At 51.1% G+C, this 16744-nt stretch overlaps 1 protein-coding gene across 1 annotated transcript; it reads right to left on the reverse strand.

Moving 5' to 3' along the window:
- Positions 1-1323: 1323 nt before the first annotated feature.
- On the reverse strand, positions 1324-16744 carry LOC140458717 (uncharacterized). Its single transcript, XM_072553380.1, has 5 exons — positions 16432-16744; positions 16075-16392; positions 15916-16011; positions 4594-7428; positions 1324-2189 (listed from the first exon to the last, which is right to left on the reverse strand). The coding sequence occupies exons 1-5, from the start codon at positions 16691-16693 to the stop codon at positions 2011-2013; spliced, it is 3690 nt and encodes a 1229-aa protein (XP_072409481.1). The 5' UTR covers positions 16694-16744; the 3' UTR covers positions 1324-2010.

The raw sequence follows: 16744 nt of genomic DNA on the forward strand, positions 1-16744 counted from the left end.
CAAAAACTACTTCATCCAAACTAACTAAGGAGGTTCCAATCAACATGAGGGAAGTTAAAGTCACCCATGACAACAACCTTGTTACTTCTGCACCTTTCCAAAATCTGCCTCCCAATCTGCTCCATCATGTCTCTATTGCTATTGGGGGTCTTGTAGAAACCTCCCAATAAAGTGACTGCTCCTTTCTTGTTCCTGACTTCCACCCAGACTGACTCTGCAGACAAACCCTCCTCGATGACTTCCCTTTCTGCAGCTGTAGTACTGTCCCTGATTAGCAATGCCACACCCCCCCCCCACCCACCTCCTTTACCTCCCTCCCCTATTCCTTTGTAAACATCTAAACATTGGAACATCCAACAGCCATTCCTGCCCCTGTGATATCCCAGTCTCCGTAATGGCCACAACATTGTACCTCCAAGGACTGATCCATGCTCCAAGTTATTCCTTATTCCTGACAATTGTTGTGTTAAGATAGATGCACTTCACCCCATCACACTGACTGCAACTTTGCTCTATCAACTGTCTCTCCATCCTCACAGACTCTCTGCACACTAATTCTGCCTGTTCACCAGCTACCCCATCCTCTGATCCATAGCTCCGGTTCCCACCCGCCCTGCCAAACTGGTTTGAACCCTCCCACAAAGAGCTTCTCCTACCCAGCATATTGAGCCCCCCCCCCCCAGTTCACGTACAACCCACCCTCCTTGTACAGGTCCCACCTACCCCAGAAGAAATCCCAATGACCCACCATATCTGATCCACACTTGCTTACATCAATGCCTCCTGCGCTGGTCACTCCATCAAGGGGGAATGTTTCTTCCTGTCTCTCCTGCCTACGTTCATCATCATTATATACATCCAAGTCATAATTTCCACCCCCGCAACCACCTCCCTTCCCCCAGCTCTGAGGAAAGGGATCCCAGTTGGTCCAATCTCTCTTCAGAACCAAACTCTCCAGCCCAGGCGACCCCCCCCACCTCCCCCGGTAAATCTCCCCCACTCCCAGTGCTATCCCACCCTCCCTATAATGTGGATTCCCGAACTGAACACAGTACTGTAGCTGGGGCCTAACCAGTGTTTGAGACAGTTCCAGCCTCACCTCCCTGCTCTTCAACTCTGTTCCCCCCTCCCTGGCTAATAAAGGTAAGTGTCCCGTGTCCCTCCATAACCACTTTACCCGCCTGTCCCACTACCTTACGGGAGCGGGGAACACACCCACCGAGCTCCCTCTGACCCTCGGGAACCCCCAGGGCCCTACTGCCCACCACCTACTCCCTTGCCTTGCATCCCCCACCCCAGTGCATCCCCTCACATTGATCCCTGTTGAACGTTGCTTTCAATAAAGTTGAGGAGAGGAAGGTGAATTTGACAATGACTGTTAAAGTGGACAGCAGTCTGGGTGTTGCCAATATCCACACTGCCTCCCCATTGTTCTCTGTGCATACAAACCCCTTATTTACCCCATCGCCCTGGTTGGCATGGTGTGACAGAGAGAGACCCTTAAACTGGAGTGCCGGAAATCTTAATCTGTATTTGCATTTAAATGGCTGACAACGTGCATGTATCTCGGTAATTCGGAACAGCTTCATATCCAGTGCCCAACTCTGGGTTGCTGTTACTCTGTGACCATTATCATGTGAGCTCTAATCCCATCGCTGTGCCTTGAACTGGGCTGCACCTCGTCCTCTCCTGCCAATTCCAAACTCTGGGGCTCTTCACCGGGAGGGGGGGCTCTGGAGTTGTCCCATTCCCTTCTCTTGCCCAGACCCTGTGGATCAGAACTTTCCAAGAGATTCCAAGGGCAGTGGAGAACATCTGGCTCTATGATTCCTTATTCTATCCCCTTTGGCTCCCCCGACCCTCGGCTTGTCAGGCACTTGCAGGGTCCACAGAGGCCTGTTCCTTTCACAGTCAGTTGGTTGAGCGTTGACGTCAAGTTAGCATCATTTCCCAGCATGCAAGCTTCCGCACGTCCTGTGCTGACATCACATCTGGGTTTGGCTCCACTGCTCACGGTGAGAAGGAGGAAAGACGTATCCCCCCTGGTGACAGCAGATGATGGGATGGCAATCCATCATACCGATGTCTGATCGCTCTGCGTCTCAGTATCAGCACTGTGAGCAAGATGATGAGGACCACCGTGACCACCACCAGTGCGATGATAACGATCACTTCTCGACTCAGTGGAGCTGTGGGGGGGAAATAATCCAAAAAAGATTAGATTACTTACAGTGTGGAAACAGGCCCTTCGGCCCAACAAGTCCACACCGCCCCGCCAAAGTGCAACCCACCCCTACCCCTTACCCCTTACCTAACACTACGGGCAATTGAGCATGGGCAATTCACCTGGCCTGCACATCCTTGGACTGTGGGAGGAAACCGGAGCACCCGGAGGAAACCCATGCAGACACAGGGAGAACGTGCAAACTCCACACAGAGAGTCGCCTGAGGCGGGAATTGAACCTGGGTCTCTGGCGCTGTGAGACAGTAGTGCTAACCACTGTGCCACCGTGCCGCCCCCAGTGACTGCATCAAGGAATAGGGAAGGAAGGTGCTGGGTGGGGTATTAAAGGGTGATGGGTCTGAGGGAGAAAGTGGGTTCGAGGGGCAAGTGGGATTAGACTGGGTGGGATATTAAAGGGTATGGGGAGTGAGAGGGAGAGTGGGATTAGACTGGGTGGGATATTAAAGTGTGTGGGGAGTGAGAGGGAGAGTGGGATTAGACTGGGTGGGATATTGGAGGGTGTGGGGAGTGAGAGGGAGAGTGGGATTAGACTGGGTGGGGTATTAAAGGGTGTGGGGAGTGAGAGGGAGAGTGGGATTAGACTGGGTGGGATATTAAAGGTTGAGGGGAGTGAGGGGGAGAGTGGGATTAGACTGGGTGGGATATTGGAGGGTGTGGGGAGTGAGAGGGAGTGTGAGTTTAGACTGGGTGGGATATTAAAGGGTGTGAGGGGGAGATTGGGATTAGACTGGGTGGGATATTAAAGGTTGAGGGGAGTGAGGTTGAGTGGGATATTAAAGGACATTGATGAAACCTCGTCTGGAATACTGAGTCCCGTTCTGATCTCCCTATTATCAGAACGATAATATTAAACTGGAGCGGGTCCTGAAGAGATTTCCCGGGAAGTTACCGGGTATGGAAGGTTTGTGTTAGAGAGGAAGGCTGGGTAATTTGGGACTTACTTCACTGGAGCGAGTGTGTATAAAATAATGATGTGGATGGATAGGATTAGTGGGCGGGGTCTTTTCTCCAGAACAGGGGATTTTGTCACTCGAAGGGGAACATTTTTAATGTGAGAGGAGAGAGATCTAAAAAGGAGAGGAGGGGCCGATGTTTTACACAGAAGGTGGTTTGTGTGTGGAATGACCTTCCTGAGGAAGTGGTGGATGTGGGGACAGTTACAGCATTTAACAGCCATTTGGATAAGGCCATGTATAGGAAATGTTTGGAGGGATATGGGCCAGGAGCAGGCAGCTGGGACTGGGTTAGTTTGGGATTGTGGTCAGCACGGACTGGTTGGGCCAAAGGGTCTGTTTCCATGCTGTAGGATTCTAGGAAGGGGGCGTGGGCGACCGAGAATTAGAGCAACGTTTCAGAACGGGGCGTGTGATTGGGATGTGGGAATGTGCTGTCTGAAATTGTGGCCGGGTCGGGGGAGGGGGGCGAAGGCAATAATCCCATCGCCGCTTCCGGGAAAACGCCATGGAATATAAGGAATCTCAGGACACGGCCTACCCACACAGGCTCGGTCAGTGACAGGACAGTGAAGGGGGGAGCAGAGGTTCACTCTGGGGCTGGGGTCTGGGGGAGGGAGTTTCCTGCAGTACACAGAAAGATCCCATGGCCCCTTCCTGGCCTGAGTGTGTGGAGTGGTGTGGGATCTGTCCCAGAGGGGGGGTGGGCTCGGCCGCTCCGATACTGAGATCAAGACGGATCATATTCTGAAGGCGTGGAGTTGGGGGGAGAACCTCGGGAATGGGAGTACGTTTCCCCGGGATACAAACCCTCCCACTCAGGACACGGACGGGGAGGAGGAGGGTTCACACTCGGAGGCTGGAAACCCCTTCCCGAGGTGCTGCTGGTATTAAAGGATGAAACACAGAGGGGGTATGAATCAAGGAGGAAGGTGGGGCAGGACCTGGGGTGGGTGGGGGTTCATGGCATCGGGGAGGGTGGTGGGGTTTGAGGTGGGGGGTGTGGGGTGGGAGGTTACGGTAGAAAAGAGGAGTCACAGCCACGAATTGTTTCCGCATTTGTTATAAAATCCGGTCCCATCACACAGTCTCACCCAACGCTGTACACCAATGGGGAATGTTGGCATTGTCCCCTCCCCAGACCCACCACCCCACCCCCCACCAGGGGCAGGGACTGGACTCTGACCCGCTGAGTGCTTGACCCCAGTTGATGCTTTCATTCCCCAGTGAAAGGGAAATTTTCCTGAGGGAGGGACAGGAGGGGGTGATGGGCAGAGGAACGGAGTGGGTGGGAGGAAGGGGGCAGGAGGAAGGGGGCAGGAACCCTCGAGTCACTGAGAGATAATGTAGGGGACTTCTTTGACGGGAATCACCAGGCTACACGTTTGAAATTACCATTCGCTTGGGTCGATGTGCTGGTTGTTGCTGGGGTTGGTGTACTGGTTGTTGCTGGGGTTGATGTACTGGTTGTTGTTGGGATCGATGTACTGGATGTTGCTGGGGTCGATGTGCTGGTTGTTGCTGGGATCGATGTACTGGTTGTTGCTGGGATCGATGCACTGTTTGTTGCTGGGGTTGGTGTACTGGTTGTTGCTGGGGTTGAAGTACTGGTTGTTGTTGGGATCGATGTACTGGTTGTTGTTGGGATCAATGTACTGGTTGATGCTGGTGTTGATGTACTGGTTGTTGCTGGGGTTGATGTGTTGGTTGTTGCTGCGGATGATGTCCTGGTTGTTTTTGGGGTTGATGTGCTGGTTGTTGCTGGGGTTGATGTACTGGTTGTTATTGGGGTTGATGTGCTGGTTGTTGCTGGGGTTGATGTACTAGTTGTTGCTGGGGTTGATGTGCTGATTGTTGCTGGAGTTGATGTACTGGTTGTTGTTGGGGTTGATGTGCTGGTTGTGGCTGGGGTCGATGTACTGGTTGTTGCTGGGGTTGATGTGCTAGTTGTTGCTGGGGTTGATGTGCTGAATGTTGGTGGGGTCGATGTACTGTTTGTTGCTGGGGTTGATGTGCTGGTTGTTGCTGGGGTTGATGTGTTGGTTGTGGCTGCGGTTGATGTACTGGTTGTTGCTGGGGTTGATGTACTGGTTGTTGTTGGGGTTGATGTCCTTGTTGTGGCTGGGGTCGATGTACTGGTTGTTGCTGGGGTTGATGTACTGGTTGTTGTTGGGGTTGATGTGCTGGTTGTTGCTGGGGTTGATGTGCTGGTTGTTGCTGGGGTTGATGTGCTTGTTGTGGCTGGGGTCGATGGACTGGTTGTTGCTGGGGTTGATGTGCTGGTTGTTACTGGGATTGATGTATTGGTTGTGGCTGGTGTCGATGTACGGGTTGTTGCTGGGATTGATGTGCTGGTTGCTGCTGGGGTTGATGTGCTTGTTGTGGCTGGGGTTGATGTACTGGTTGTTGCTGGGGTTGATGTGCTGTTTGCTGCTGGGGTTGATGTGCTGGTTGTTGCTGGGGTTAATGTGCTGGTTGTTTCTGGGGTTGATGTCCTGGTTGTTGCTGGGGTTGATGTACTGGTTGTTGCTGGGGTTGATGTGCTGGTTGTTTCTGGGGTTGATGTACTGGTTGTTGCTGGGGTTGATGTGCTGGCTGTTGCTGGGGTTGATGTACTGGTTGTTGCTGTGGTTGATGTCCTGGTTGTTGCTGGGGTCGATGTACTGGTTGTTGCCGGGATTGATGTACTGGCTGTTGCTGGCGTCGATGTACTGGTTGCTGTTGGGGTTGATGTACTGGTTGCTGCTGGGGTTGATGTGCTAGTTGCTGCTGGGGTTAATGTGCTGGTTGTTGCTGGGGTTGATGTGCTGGTTGTTGCTGGGGTTGATGTAATTGTTGTTGCTGGGGTTGATGTGCTGGTTGTTGCTGGGGTCGATATACTGGTTGTTGCTGGGATCGATGTACTGGTTGTTGATGTGGATGATGTACTGGTTGTTGCCGGGATTGATGTACTGGCTGTTGCTGGCGTCGATGTACTGGTTGCTGTTGGGGTTGATGTACTGGTTGCTGCTGGGGTTGATGTGCTGGTTGTTGCTGGGGTTGATTTGCTGGTTGTTGCTGGGGTTGATGTACAGGTTGTTGCTGTGGATGATGTACTGGTTGTTGTTGGGGGTGATGTACTGGTTGTTGCTGGGGGTGATGTACTAGTTGTTGTTGGGTTTGATGTGCTGATTGTTGCTGGGGTTGATGTCCTGGTTGTTGCTGGTGTCGATGTATTGGTTATTGCTGGGGTCGATGAGCTGGTTGCTGCTGGGGTCGATGGGCTGATTGTTGCTGGGGTCGATGTACTGGTTGTTGCTGGGGTTGATGTCCTGGTTGTTGCTGGTGTTGATGTACTGGTTGTTGCTGGGGTTGATGTCCTGGTTGTTGCTGGTGTTGATGTACTGGTTGTTGCTGGTGTTGATGTACTGGTTGTTGCTGGGTTTGATGTGCTGATTGTTGCTGGGGTTGATGTCCTGGTTGTTGCTGGTGTCGATGCACTGGTTATTGCTGGGGTCGATGAGCTGGTTGCTGCTGGGGTCGATGTGCTGATTGTTGCTGGGGTCGATGTACTGGTTGTTGCTGGGGTTGATGTCCTGGTTGTTGCTGGTGTTGATGTACTGGTTGTTGCTGGGGTTGATGTCCTGGTTGTTGCTGGTGTTGATGTACTGGTTGTTGCTGGTGTTGATGTACTGGTTGTTGCTGGATTTGATGCACTGGTTGTTGCTGGTGTTGATGTACTGGTTGTTGCTGGGGTTGATGTGCTGGTTGCTGCGGGGGTCGATGTACTGGTTGTTGCTGGGGATGATGTACTGGTTGTTGCTGGATTTGATGTACTGGTTGTTGTTTGGATCGATGTAATTGTTGTTGCTGGGGTAGATGTACTGGTTGTTGCTGGGATCTTTGTGCTGGTTGTTGCTGGGGTTGATGTACTGATTGTTGCTGGGGTTGATGTACTGGTTGTTGCTGGGGTTGATGTCCTGGTTGTTGCTGGGGTCGATGTGCTGGTTGCTGCTGGGATCGATGTACTGGTTGTTGCTGGGGGTGATGTACTGGTTGTTGCTGGGTTTGAAGTGCTGATTGTTGCTGCGGTTGATGTACTGGTTGTTGCTGGTGTGGATGTACTGGTTGTTGCTGGGGTCGATATGCTGGTTGCTGCTGAGGTCGATGTGCTGGTTGTTGCTGGGGTTGATGTACTGGTTGTTGCCGGATTTGATGCACTAGTTGTTGCTGGGATCGATGTACTCGTTGCTGGTGTTGATGTACTGGTTGTTGCTGGGGTTGATGTGCTGGTTGTTGCTGGGGTTGATGTACTGGTTGTTGCTGGGGATGATGTACTGGTTGTTGCTGGATTTGATTTACTGGTTGTTGCTGTAATTGATGTAGTTGTTGCTGGGATTGATGTACTGGTTGTTGCTGGGTTTGTTGTGCTGGTTGTTGCTGGGGTTGATGTAATTGTTGTTGCTGGGGTTGATGTACTGGTTGTTGCTGGGGTCGATGTACTGGTTGTTGCTGGGGTTGATGTGCTGGTTGTTGCTGGGGTTGATGCACTGGTTGTTGCTGGGATCGATGTGCTGGTTGTTGCTGGGGTCGATGTACTGGTTGTTGCTGGGGTTGATGTGCTGGTTGTTGCTGGGGTTGATGTGCTGGTTGTTGCGGTGTTTGATGTGCTGATTGTTGCTGGGGTTGATGTGCTGGTTGTTGCTGGGGTTGATGTGCTGGTTGTTGCTGGGGTTGATGTAATTGTTGCTGGGGTTGATGTGCTGGTTGTTGCTGGGGACGATATACTGGTTGTTGCTGGGATCGATGTACTGGTTGTTGATGTGGATGATGTACTGGTTGTTGCTGGGGTCGATGTACTGGTTGTTGCTGGGATTGATGTACTGGTTGTTGCTGGGGTTGATGTGCTGGTTGTTGCTGGGGTTGATGTGCTGGTTGTTGCTGGGGTCGATGTGCTGGTTGCTGCTGGGATCGATGTACTGGTTGTTGCTGTGGATGATGTACTGGTTGTTGTTGGGGGTGATGTACTGGTTGTTGCTGGGGGTGATGTACTAGTTGTTGCTGGGTTTGATGTGCTGATTGTTGCTGGGGTTGATGTCCTGGTTGTTGCTGGTGTCAATATACTGGTTATTGCTGGGGACGATGAGCTGGTTGCTGCTGGGGTCGATGTGCTGATTGTTGCTGGGGTCGATGTACTGGTTGTTGCTGGGGTTGATGTCCTGGTTGTTGCTGGTGTTGATGTACTGGTTGTTGCTGGGGTTGATGTCCTGGTTGTTGCTGGTGTTGATGTACTGGTTGTTGCTGGTGTTGATGTACTGGTTGTTGCTGGATTTGATGCACTGGTTGTTGCTGGTGTTGATGTACTGGTTGTTGCTGGGGTTGATGTGCTGGTTGCTGCGGGGGTCGATGTACTGGTTGTTGCTGGGGATGATGTACTGGTTGTTGCTGGATTTGATGTACTGGTTGTTGTTTGGATCGATGTAATTGTTGTTGCTGGGGTAGATGTACTGGTTGTTGCTGGGATCTTTGTGCTGGTTGTTGCTGGGGTTGATGTACTGATTGTTGCTGGGGTTGATGTACTGGTTGTTGCTGGGGTTGATGTCCTGGTTGTTGCTGGGGTCGATGTGCTGGTTGCTGCTGGGATCGATGTACTGGTTGTTGCTGGGGGTGATGTACTGGTTGTTGCTGGTTTTGAAGTGCTGATTGTTGCTGCGGTTGATGTACTGGTTGTTGCTGGTGTGGATGTACTGGTTGTTGCTGGGGTCGATATGCTGGTTGCTGCTGAGGTCGATGTGCTGGTTGTTGCTGGGGTTGATGTACTGGTTGTTGCCAGATTTGATGCACTGGTTGTTGCTGGGGTTGATGTGCTGGTTGTTGCTGGGGTTGATGTACTGGTTGTTGCTGGGGATGATGTACTGGTTGTTGCTGGATTTGATTTACTGGTTGTTGCTGTAATTGATGTAGTTGTTGCTGGGATTGATGTACTGGTTGTTGCTGGGTTTGTTGTGCTGGTTGTTGCTGGGGTTGATGTAATTGTTGTTGCTGGGGTTGATGTACTGGTTGTTGCTGGGGTCGATGTACTGGTTGTTGCTGGGGTTGATGTGCTGGTTGTTGCTGGGGTTGATGCACTGGTTGTTGCTGGGATCGATGTGCTGGTTGTTGCTGGGGTCGATGTACTGGTTGTTGCTGGGGTTGATGTGCTGGTTGCTGCTGGGGTTGATGTGCTAGTTGCTGCTGGGGTTAATGTGCTGGTTGTTGCTGGGGTTGATGTGCTGGTTGTTGCTGGGGTTGATGTAATTGTTGTTGCTGGGGTTGATGTGCTGGTTGTTGCTGGGGTCGATATACTGGTTGTTGCTGGGATCGATGTACTGGTTGTTGATGTGGATGATGTACTGGTTGTTGCCGGGATTGATGTACTGGCTGTTGCTGGCGTCGATGTACTGGTTGCTGTTGGGGTTGATGTACTGGTTGCTGCTGGGGTTGATGTGCTGGTTGTTGCTGGGGTTGATTTGCTGGTTGTTGCTGGGGTTGATGTACAGGTTGTTGCTGTGGATGATGTACTGGTTGTTGTTGGGGGTGATGTACTGGTTGTTGCTGGGGGTGATGTACTAGTTGTTGTTGGGTTTGATGTGCTGATTGTTGCTGGGGTTGATGTCCTGGTTGTTGCTGGTGTCGATGTATTGGTTATTGCTGGGGTCGATGAGCTGGTTGCTGCTGGGGTCGATGGGCTGATTGTTGCTGGGGTCGATGTACTGGTTGTTGCTGGGGTTGATGTCCTGGTTGTTGCTGGTGTTGATGTACTGGTTGTTGCTGGGGTTGATGTCCTGGTTGTTGCTGGTGTTGATGTACTGGTTGTTGCTGGTGTTGATGTACTGGTTGTTGCTGGGTTTGATGTGCTGATTGTTGCTGGGGTTGATGTCCTGGTTGTTGCTGGTGTCGATGCACTGGTTATTGCTGGGGTCGATGAGCTGGTTGCTGCTGGGGTCGATGTGCTGATTGTTGCTGGGGTCGATGTACTGGTTGTTGCTGGGGTTGATGTCCTGGTTGTTGCTGGTGTTGATGTACTGGTTGTTGCTGGGGTTGATGTCCTGGTTGTTGCTGGTGTTGATGTACTGGTTGTTGCTGGTGTTGATGTACTGGTTGTTGCTGGATTTGATGCACTGGTTGTTGCTGGTGTTGATGTACTGGTTGTTGCTGGGGTTGATGTGCTGGTTGCTGCGGGGGTCGATGTACTGGTTGTTGCTGGGGATGATGTACTGGTTGTTGCTGGATTTGATGTACTGGTTGTTGTTTGGATCGATGTAATTGTTGTTGCTGGGGTAGATGTACTGGTTGTTGCTGGGATCTTTGTGCTGGTTGTTGCTGGGGTTGATGTACTGATTGTTGCTGGGGTTGATGTACTGGTTGTTGCTGGGGTTGATGTCCTGGTTGTTGCTGGGGTCGATGTGCTGGTTGCTGCTGGGATCGATGTACTGGTTGTTGCTGGGGGTGATGTACTGGTTGTTGCTGGGTTTGAAGTGCTGATTGTTGCTGCGGTTGATGTACTGGTTGTTGCTGGTGTGGATGTACTGGTTGTTGCTGGGGTCGATATGCTGGTTGCTGCTGAGGTCGATGTGCTGGTTGTTGCTGGGGTTGATGTACTGGTTGTTGCCGGATTTGATGCACTAGTTGTTGCTGGGATCGATGTACTCGTTGCTGGTGTTGATGTACTGGTTGTTGCTGGGGTTGATGTGCTGGTTGTTGCTGGGGTTGATGTACTGGTTGTTGCTGGGGATGATGTACTGGTTGTTGCTGGATTTGATTTACTGGTTGTTGCTGTAATTGATGTAGTTGTTGCTGGGATTGATGTACTGGTTGTTGCTGGGTTTGTTGTGCTGGTTGTTGCTGGGGTTGATGTAATTGTTGTTGCTGGGGTTGATGTACTGGTTGTTGCTGGGGTCGATGTACTGGTTGTTGCTGGGGTTGATGTGCTGGTTGTTGCTGGGGTTGATGCACTGGTTGTTGCTGGGATCGATGTGCTGGTTGTTGCTGGGGTCGATGTACTGGTTGTTGCTGGGGTTGATGTGCTGGTTGTTGCTGGGGTTGATGTGCTGGTTGTTGCGGTGTTTGATGTGCTGATTGTTGCTGGGGTTGATGTGCTGGTTGTTGCTGGGGTTGATGTGCTGGTTGTTGCTGGGGTTGATGTAATTGTTGCTGGGGTTGATGTGCTGGTTGTTGCTGGGGACGATATACTGGTTGTTGCTGGGATCGATGTACTGGTTGTTGATGTGGATGATGTACTGGTTGTTGCTGGGGTCGATGTACTGGTTGTTGCTGGGATTGATGTACTGGTTGTTGCTGGGGTTGATGTGCTGGTTGTTGCTGGGGTTGATGTGCTGGTTGTTGCTGGGGTCGATGTGCTGGTTGCTGCTGGGATCGATGTACTGGTTGTTGCTGTGGATGATGTACTGGTTGTTGTTGGGGGTGATGTACTGGTTGTTGCTGGGGGTGATGTACTAGTTGTTGCTGGGTTTGATGTGCTGATTGTTGCTGGGGTTGATGTCCTGGTTGTTGCTGGTGTCAATATACTGGTTATTGCTGGGGTCGATGAGCTGGTTGCTGCTGGGGTCGATGTGCTGATTGTTGCTGGGGTCGATGTACTGGTTGTTGCTGGGGTTGATGTCCTGGTTGTTGCTGGTGTTGATGTACTGGTTGTTGCTGGGGTTGATGTCCTGGTTGTTGCTGGTGTTGATGTACTGGTTGTTGCTGGTGTTGATGTACTGGTTGTTGCTGGATTTGATGCACTGGTTGTTGCTGGTGTTGATGTACTGGTTGTTGCTGGGGTTGATGTGCTGGTTGCTGCGGGGGTCGATGTACTGGTTGTTGCTGGGGATGATGTACTGGTTGTTGCTGGATTTGATGTACTGGTTGTTGTTTGGATCGATGTAATTGTTGTTGCTGGGGTAGATGTACTGGTTGTTGCTGGGATCTTTGTGCTGGTTGTTGCTGGGGTTGATGTACTGATTGTTGCTGGGGTTGATGTACTGGTTGTTGCTGGGGTTGATGTCCTGGTTGTTGCTGGGGTCGATGTGCTGGTTGCTGCTGGGATCGATGTACTGGTTGTTGCTGGGGGTGATGTACTGGTTGTTGCTGGTTTTGAAGTGCTGATTGTTGCTGCGGTTGATGTACTGGTTGTTGCTGGTGTGGATGTACTGGTTGTTGCTGGGGTCGATATGCTGGTTGCTGCTGAGGTCGATGTGCTGGTTGTTGCTGGGGTTGATGTACTGGTTGTTGCCAGATTTGATGCACTGGTTGTTGCTGGGGTTGATGTGCTGGTTGTTGCTGGGGTTGATGTACTGGTTGTTGCTGGGGATGATGTACTGGTTGTTGCTGGATTTGATTTACTGGTTGTTGCTGTAATTGATGTAGTTGTTGCTGGGATTGATGTACTGGTTGTTGCTGGGTTTGTTGTGCTGGTTGTTGCTGGGGTTGATGTAATTGTTGTTGCTGGGGTTGATGTACTGGTTGTTGCTGGGGTTGATGTGCTGGTTGTTGCTGGGGTTGATGCACTGGTTGTTGCTGGGATCGATGTGCTGGTTGTTGCTGGGGTCGATGTACTGGTTGTTGCTGGGGTTGATGTGCTGGTTGTTGCTGGGGTTGATGTGCTGGTTGTTGCTGGGGTTGATGTACTGGTTGTTGCCGGATTTGATGCACTGGTTGTTGCTGGGATCAATGTACTCGTTGTTGCTGGTGTTGATGTACTGGTTGTTGCTGGGGTTGATGTGCTGGTTGCTGCTGGGGTTGATGTACTGGTTGTTGCTGGGGATGATGTACTGGTTGTTGCTGGATTTGATTTACTGGTTGTTGCTGTAATTGATGTAGTTGTTGCTGGGATTGATGTACTGGTTGTTGCTGGGTCTGTTGTGCTGGTTGTTGCTGGGGTTGATGTAATTGTTGTTGCTGGGGTTGATGTACTGGTTGTTGCTGGGGTCGATGTACTGGTTGTTGCTGGGGTTGATGTGCTGGTTGTTGCTGGGGTTGATGCACTGGTTGTTGCTGGGATCGATGTGCTAGTTGTTGCTGGGGTCGATGTACTGGTTGTTGCTGGGGTTGATGTGCTGGTTGTTGCTGGGATCTTTGTGCTGGTTGTTGCTGGGGTTGATGTACTGATTGTTGCTGGGGTTGATGTACTGGTTGTTGCTGGGGTTGATGTCCTGGTTGTTGCTGGGGTCGATGTGCTGGTTGCTGCTGGGATCGATGTACTGGTTGTTGCTGGGGGTGATGTACTGGTTGTTGCTGGGTTTGAAGTGCTGATTGTTGCTGCGGTTGATGTACTGGTTGTTGCTGGTGTGGATGTACTGGTTGTTGCTGGGGTCGATATGCTGGTTGCTGCTGAGGTCGATGTGCTGGTTGTTGCTGGGGTTGATGTACTGGTTGTTGCCGGATTTGATGCACTGGTTGTTGCTGGGATCGATGTACTCGTTGTTGCTGGTGTTGATGTACTGGTTGTTGCTGGGGTTGATGTGCTGGTTGTTGCTGTGGTTGATGTACTGGTTGTTGCTGGGGATGATGTACTGGTTGTTGCTGGATTTGATTTACTGGTTGTTGCTGTAATTGATGTAGTTGTTGCTGGGATTGATGTACTGGTTGTTGCTGGGTTTGTTGTGCTGGTTGTTGCTGGGGTTGATGTAATTGTTGTTGCTGGGGTTGATGTACTGGTTGTTGCTGGGGTCGATGTACTGGTTGTTGCTGGGGTTGATGTGCTGGTTGTTGCTGGGGTTGATGCACTGGTTGTTGCTGGGATCGATGTGCTGGTTGTTGCTGGGGTCGATGTACTGGTTGTTGCTGGGGTTGATGTGCTGGTTGTTGCTGGGGTTGATGTGCTGGTTGTTGCTGGGGTTGATGTACTGGTTGTTGCCGGATTTGATGCACTGGTTGTTGCTGGGATCAATGTACTCGTTGTTGCTGGTGTTGATGTACTGGTTGTTGCTGGGGTTGATGTGCTGGTTGCTGCTGGGGTTGATGTACTGGTTGTTGCTGGGGATGATGTACTGGTTGTTGCTGGATTTGATTTACTGGTTGTTGCTGTAATTGATGTAGTTGTTGCTGGGATTGATGTACTGGTTGTTGCTGGGGTCGATGTACTGGTTGTTGCTGGGGTTGATGTGCTGGTTGTTGCTGGGGTTGATGTGCTGGTTGTTGCGGTGTTTGATGTGCTGATTGTTGCTGGGGTTGATGTGCTGGTTGTTGCTGGGGTTGATGTAATTGTTGTTGCTGGGGTTGATGTGCTGGTTGTTGCTGGGGTCGATGTACTGGTTGCTGCTGGGATCGATGTACTGGTTGTTGCTGGTGTTGATGTACTGGTTGTTGCTGGGGTTGATGTGCTGGTTGCTGCTGGGGTTGATGTACTGGTTGTTGCTGGGGATGATGTACTGGTTGTTGCTGGATTTGATTTACTGGTTGTTGCTGTAATTGATGTAGTTGTTGCTGGGATTGATGTACTGGTTGTTGCTGGGTTTGTTGTGCTGGTTGTTGCTGGGGTTGATGTAATTGTTGTTGCTGGGGTTGATGTACTGGTTGTTGCTGGGTTCGATGTACTGGTTGTTGCTGGGGTTGATGTGCTGGTTGTTGCTGGGGTTGATGTGCTGGTTGTTGCGGTGTTTGATGTGCTGATTGTTGCTGGAGTTGATGTGCTGGTTGTTGCTGGGGTTGATGTGCTGGTTGTTGCTGGGGTTGATGTACTGGTTGTTGCTGGGGTTGATGTGCTAGTTGTTGCTGGGGTTGATGTGCTGGTTGTTGCTGGGGTCGATGTGCTGGTTGTTGCTGGGGTTGATGTGCTCGTTGTTGCTGGGGTTGATGTGCTCGTTGTTGCTGGCATCAATGTACTGGTTGTTGCTGCAGTTGATGTACTGGTTGTTGCTGGGCTTGATGTGCTGGTTGTTGCTGGGGTTGACGTGCTTGTTGTTGCTGGTGTTGATTTGCTGGTTGTTGCTGGGATCAATGTACTGGTTGTTGCTGGGGTTGATGTGCTGGTTATTGCTGGTGTCGATATACTGGTTGTTGCTGTGATCGATGTACTGGTTGTTGCTGGGGTCGATGTACTGGTTGTTGCTGGGGTTGATGTACTGGTTGATGCTGCGGTTGATGTGCTGGTTGTTGCTGGGGTTGATGTAATTGTTGTTGCTGGGGTCGATGTACTGGTTGTTGCTGGGGTTGATGTGCTGGTTGTTGCTGGGCTTGATGTACTGGTTGCTGCTGGGGTTGATGTGCTGGTTGTTGCTGGGGTTGATGTAATTGTTGTTGCTGGGATCGATGTACTGGTTGTTGATGTGGATGATGTACTGGTTACTGCTGGGATCGATGCGCTGGTTGCTGCTGGGGTCGATGTGCTGATTGTTGCTGGGGTCGATGTACTGGTTGTTGATTGATTTGATGCACTGGTTGTTGCTGGTGTTGATGTACTGGTTGTTGCTGGTGTCGATGTGCTGGTTGTTGCTGGGGTTGATGTCCTAGTTGTTGCTGGTGTCGATGTACTGGTTGTTGCTGGGGTCGATGTGCTGGTTGCTGTTGGGGTTGATGTGCTGATTGCTGCAGGGGTCGATGTACTGGTTGTTGCTGGGGATGATGTACTGGTTGAAGCTGGATTTGATGTACTGGTTGTTGTTTGGATCGATGTAATTGTTGTTGCTGGGATGGATGTGCTGGTTGTTGCTGTGGATGATGTACTGGTTGTTGCTGGGGGTGATGTACTGGTTGTACCTGGGGGTGATGTACTGGTTGTTGCTGGGATCGATGTACTGGTTGTTGCTGGGGTTGATATGCTGGTTGTTGCTGGGGTTGATGTACTGGTTGTTGCTGCGGTCGACGTACTGGTTGTTGCTGGATTTGATGCACTGGTTGTTGCTGGGATCGATGTACTCGTTGTTGCTGGTGTTGATGTACTGGCTGTTGCTGGGGTTGATGTGCTGGTTGCTACTGGGGTCGATGTTGTGGTTGTTACTGGGGGTAATGTGCTGGTTATTGCTGGTAGCGATGTACTGGTTGTTGCTGGGGATGATGTACTGGTTGTTGCTGGGGTTGATGTACTGGTTGTTGCGGGGTTTGATGTGCTGATTGTTGCTGGGGTTGATGTGCTGGTTGTTGCTGGGGTTGATGTGCTGGTTGTTGCTGGGGCTGATGTGCTGGTTGTTGCTGCGGTTGATGTACTGGTTGTTGCTGGGGTTGATGTACTGGTTGCTGCTGTCAATGTGCTGGTTGTTGCTGGGGTCGATGTACTGGTTGTTGCTGGGGTCGATGTACTGGTTGTTGCTGGGGTTGATGTACTCGTTGTTGCTGGGGGCGATGTGCTGGTTGCTGCTGGGATCGATGTACTGGTTGTTCCTGTGGTTGATGTACTGGTTGTTGCTGGGGGTGATGTACTGTTTGTTGCTGGGTTTGATGTACTGGTTGTTACTCGGGGTGATGTCCTGGTTGTTGCTGGGGTTGATGTACTGGTTGTTGCTGGGGTTGATGTGCTGGTTGTTGCTGGTGTTGACATCCTGGTTGTTGCTGGAGTTGATGTGCTGGTTGTTACTGGGGTTGATGTACT

Source organism: Chiloscyllium punctatum, chromosome 34, assembly GCF_047496795.1.
Source record: "Chiloscyllium punctatum isolate Juve2018m chromosome 34, sChiPun1.3, whole genome shotgun sequence".
In the NCBI taxonomy this organism is placed as follows: domain Eukaryota; kingdom Metazoa; phylum Chordata; class Chondrichthyes; order Orectolobiformes; family Hemiscylliidae; genus Chiloscyllium; species Chiloscyllium punctatum.

Coding starts and splice junctions, on each gene's coding strand:
- LOC140458717 (XM_072553380.1), bottom strand. CDS start 16,693: ATGTCAACACCAGCAACAACCAGCACATCAACCCCAGCAACAACCAGT. Junction 16,012..16,074: donor ATCAACACCAGCAACAACGA/GTACATCGATCC, acceptor CGTCGACCGCAG/CAACAACCAGTACATCAACC. Junction 2,190..4,593: donor CACATCGACCCAAGCGAATG/GTAATTTCAAAC, acceptor TCCCCCCCACAG/CTCCACTGAGTCGAGAAGTG.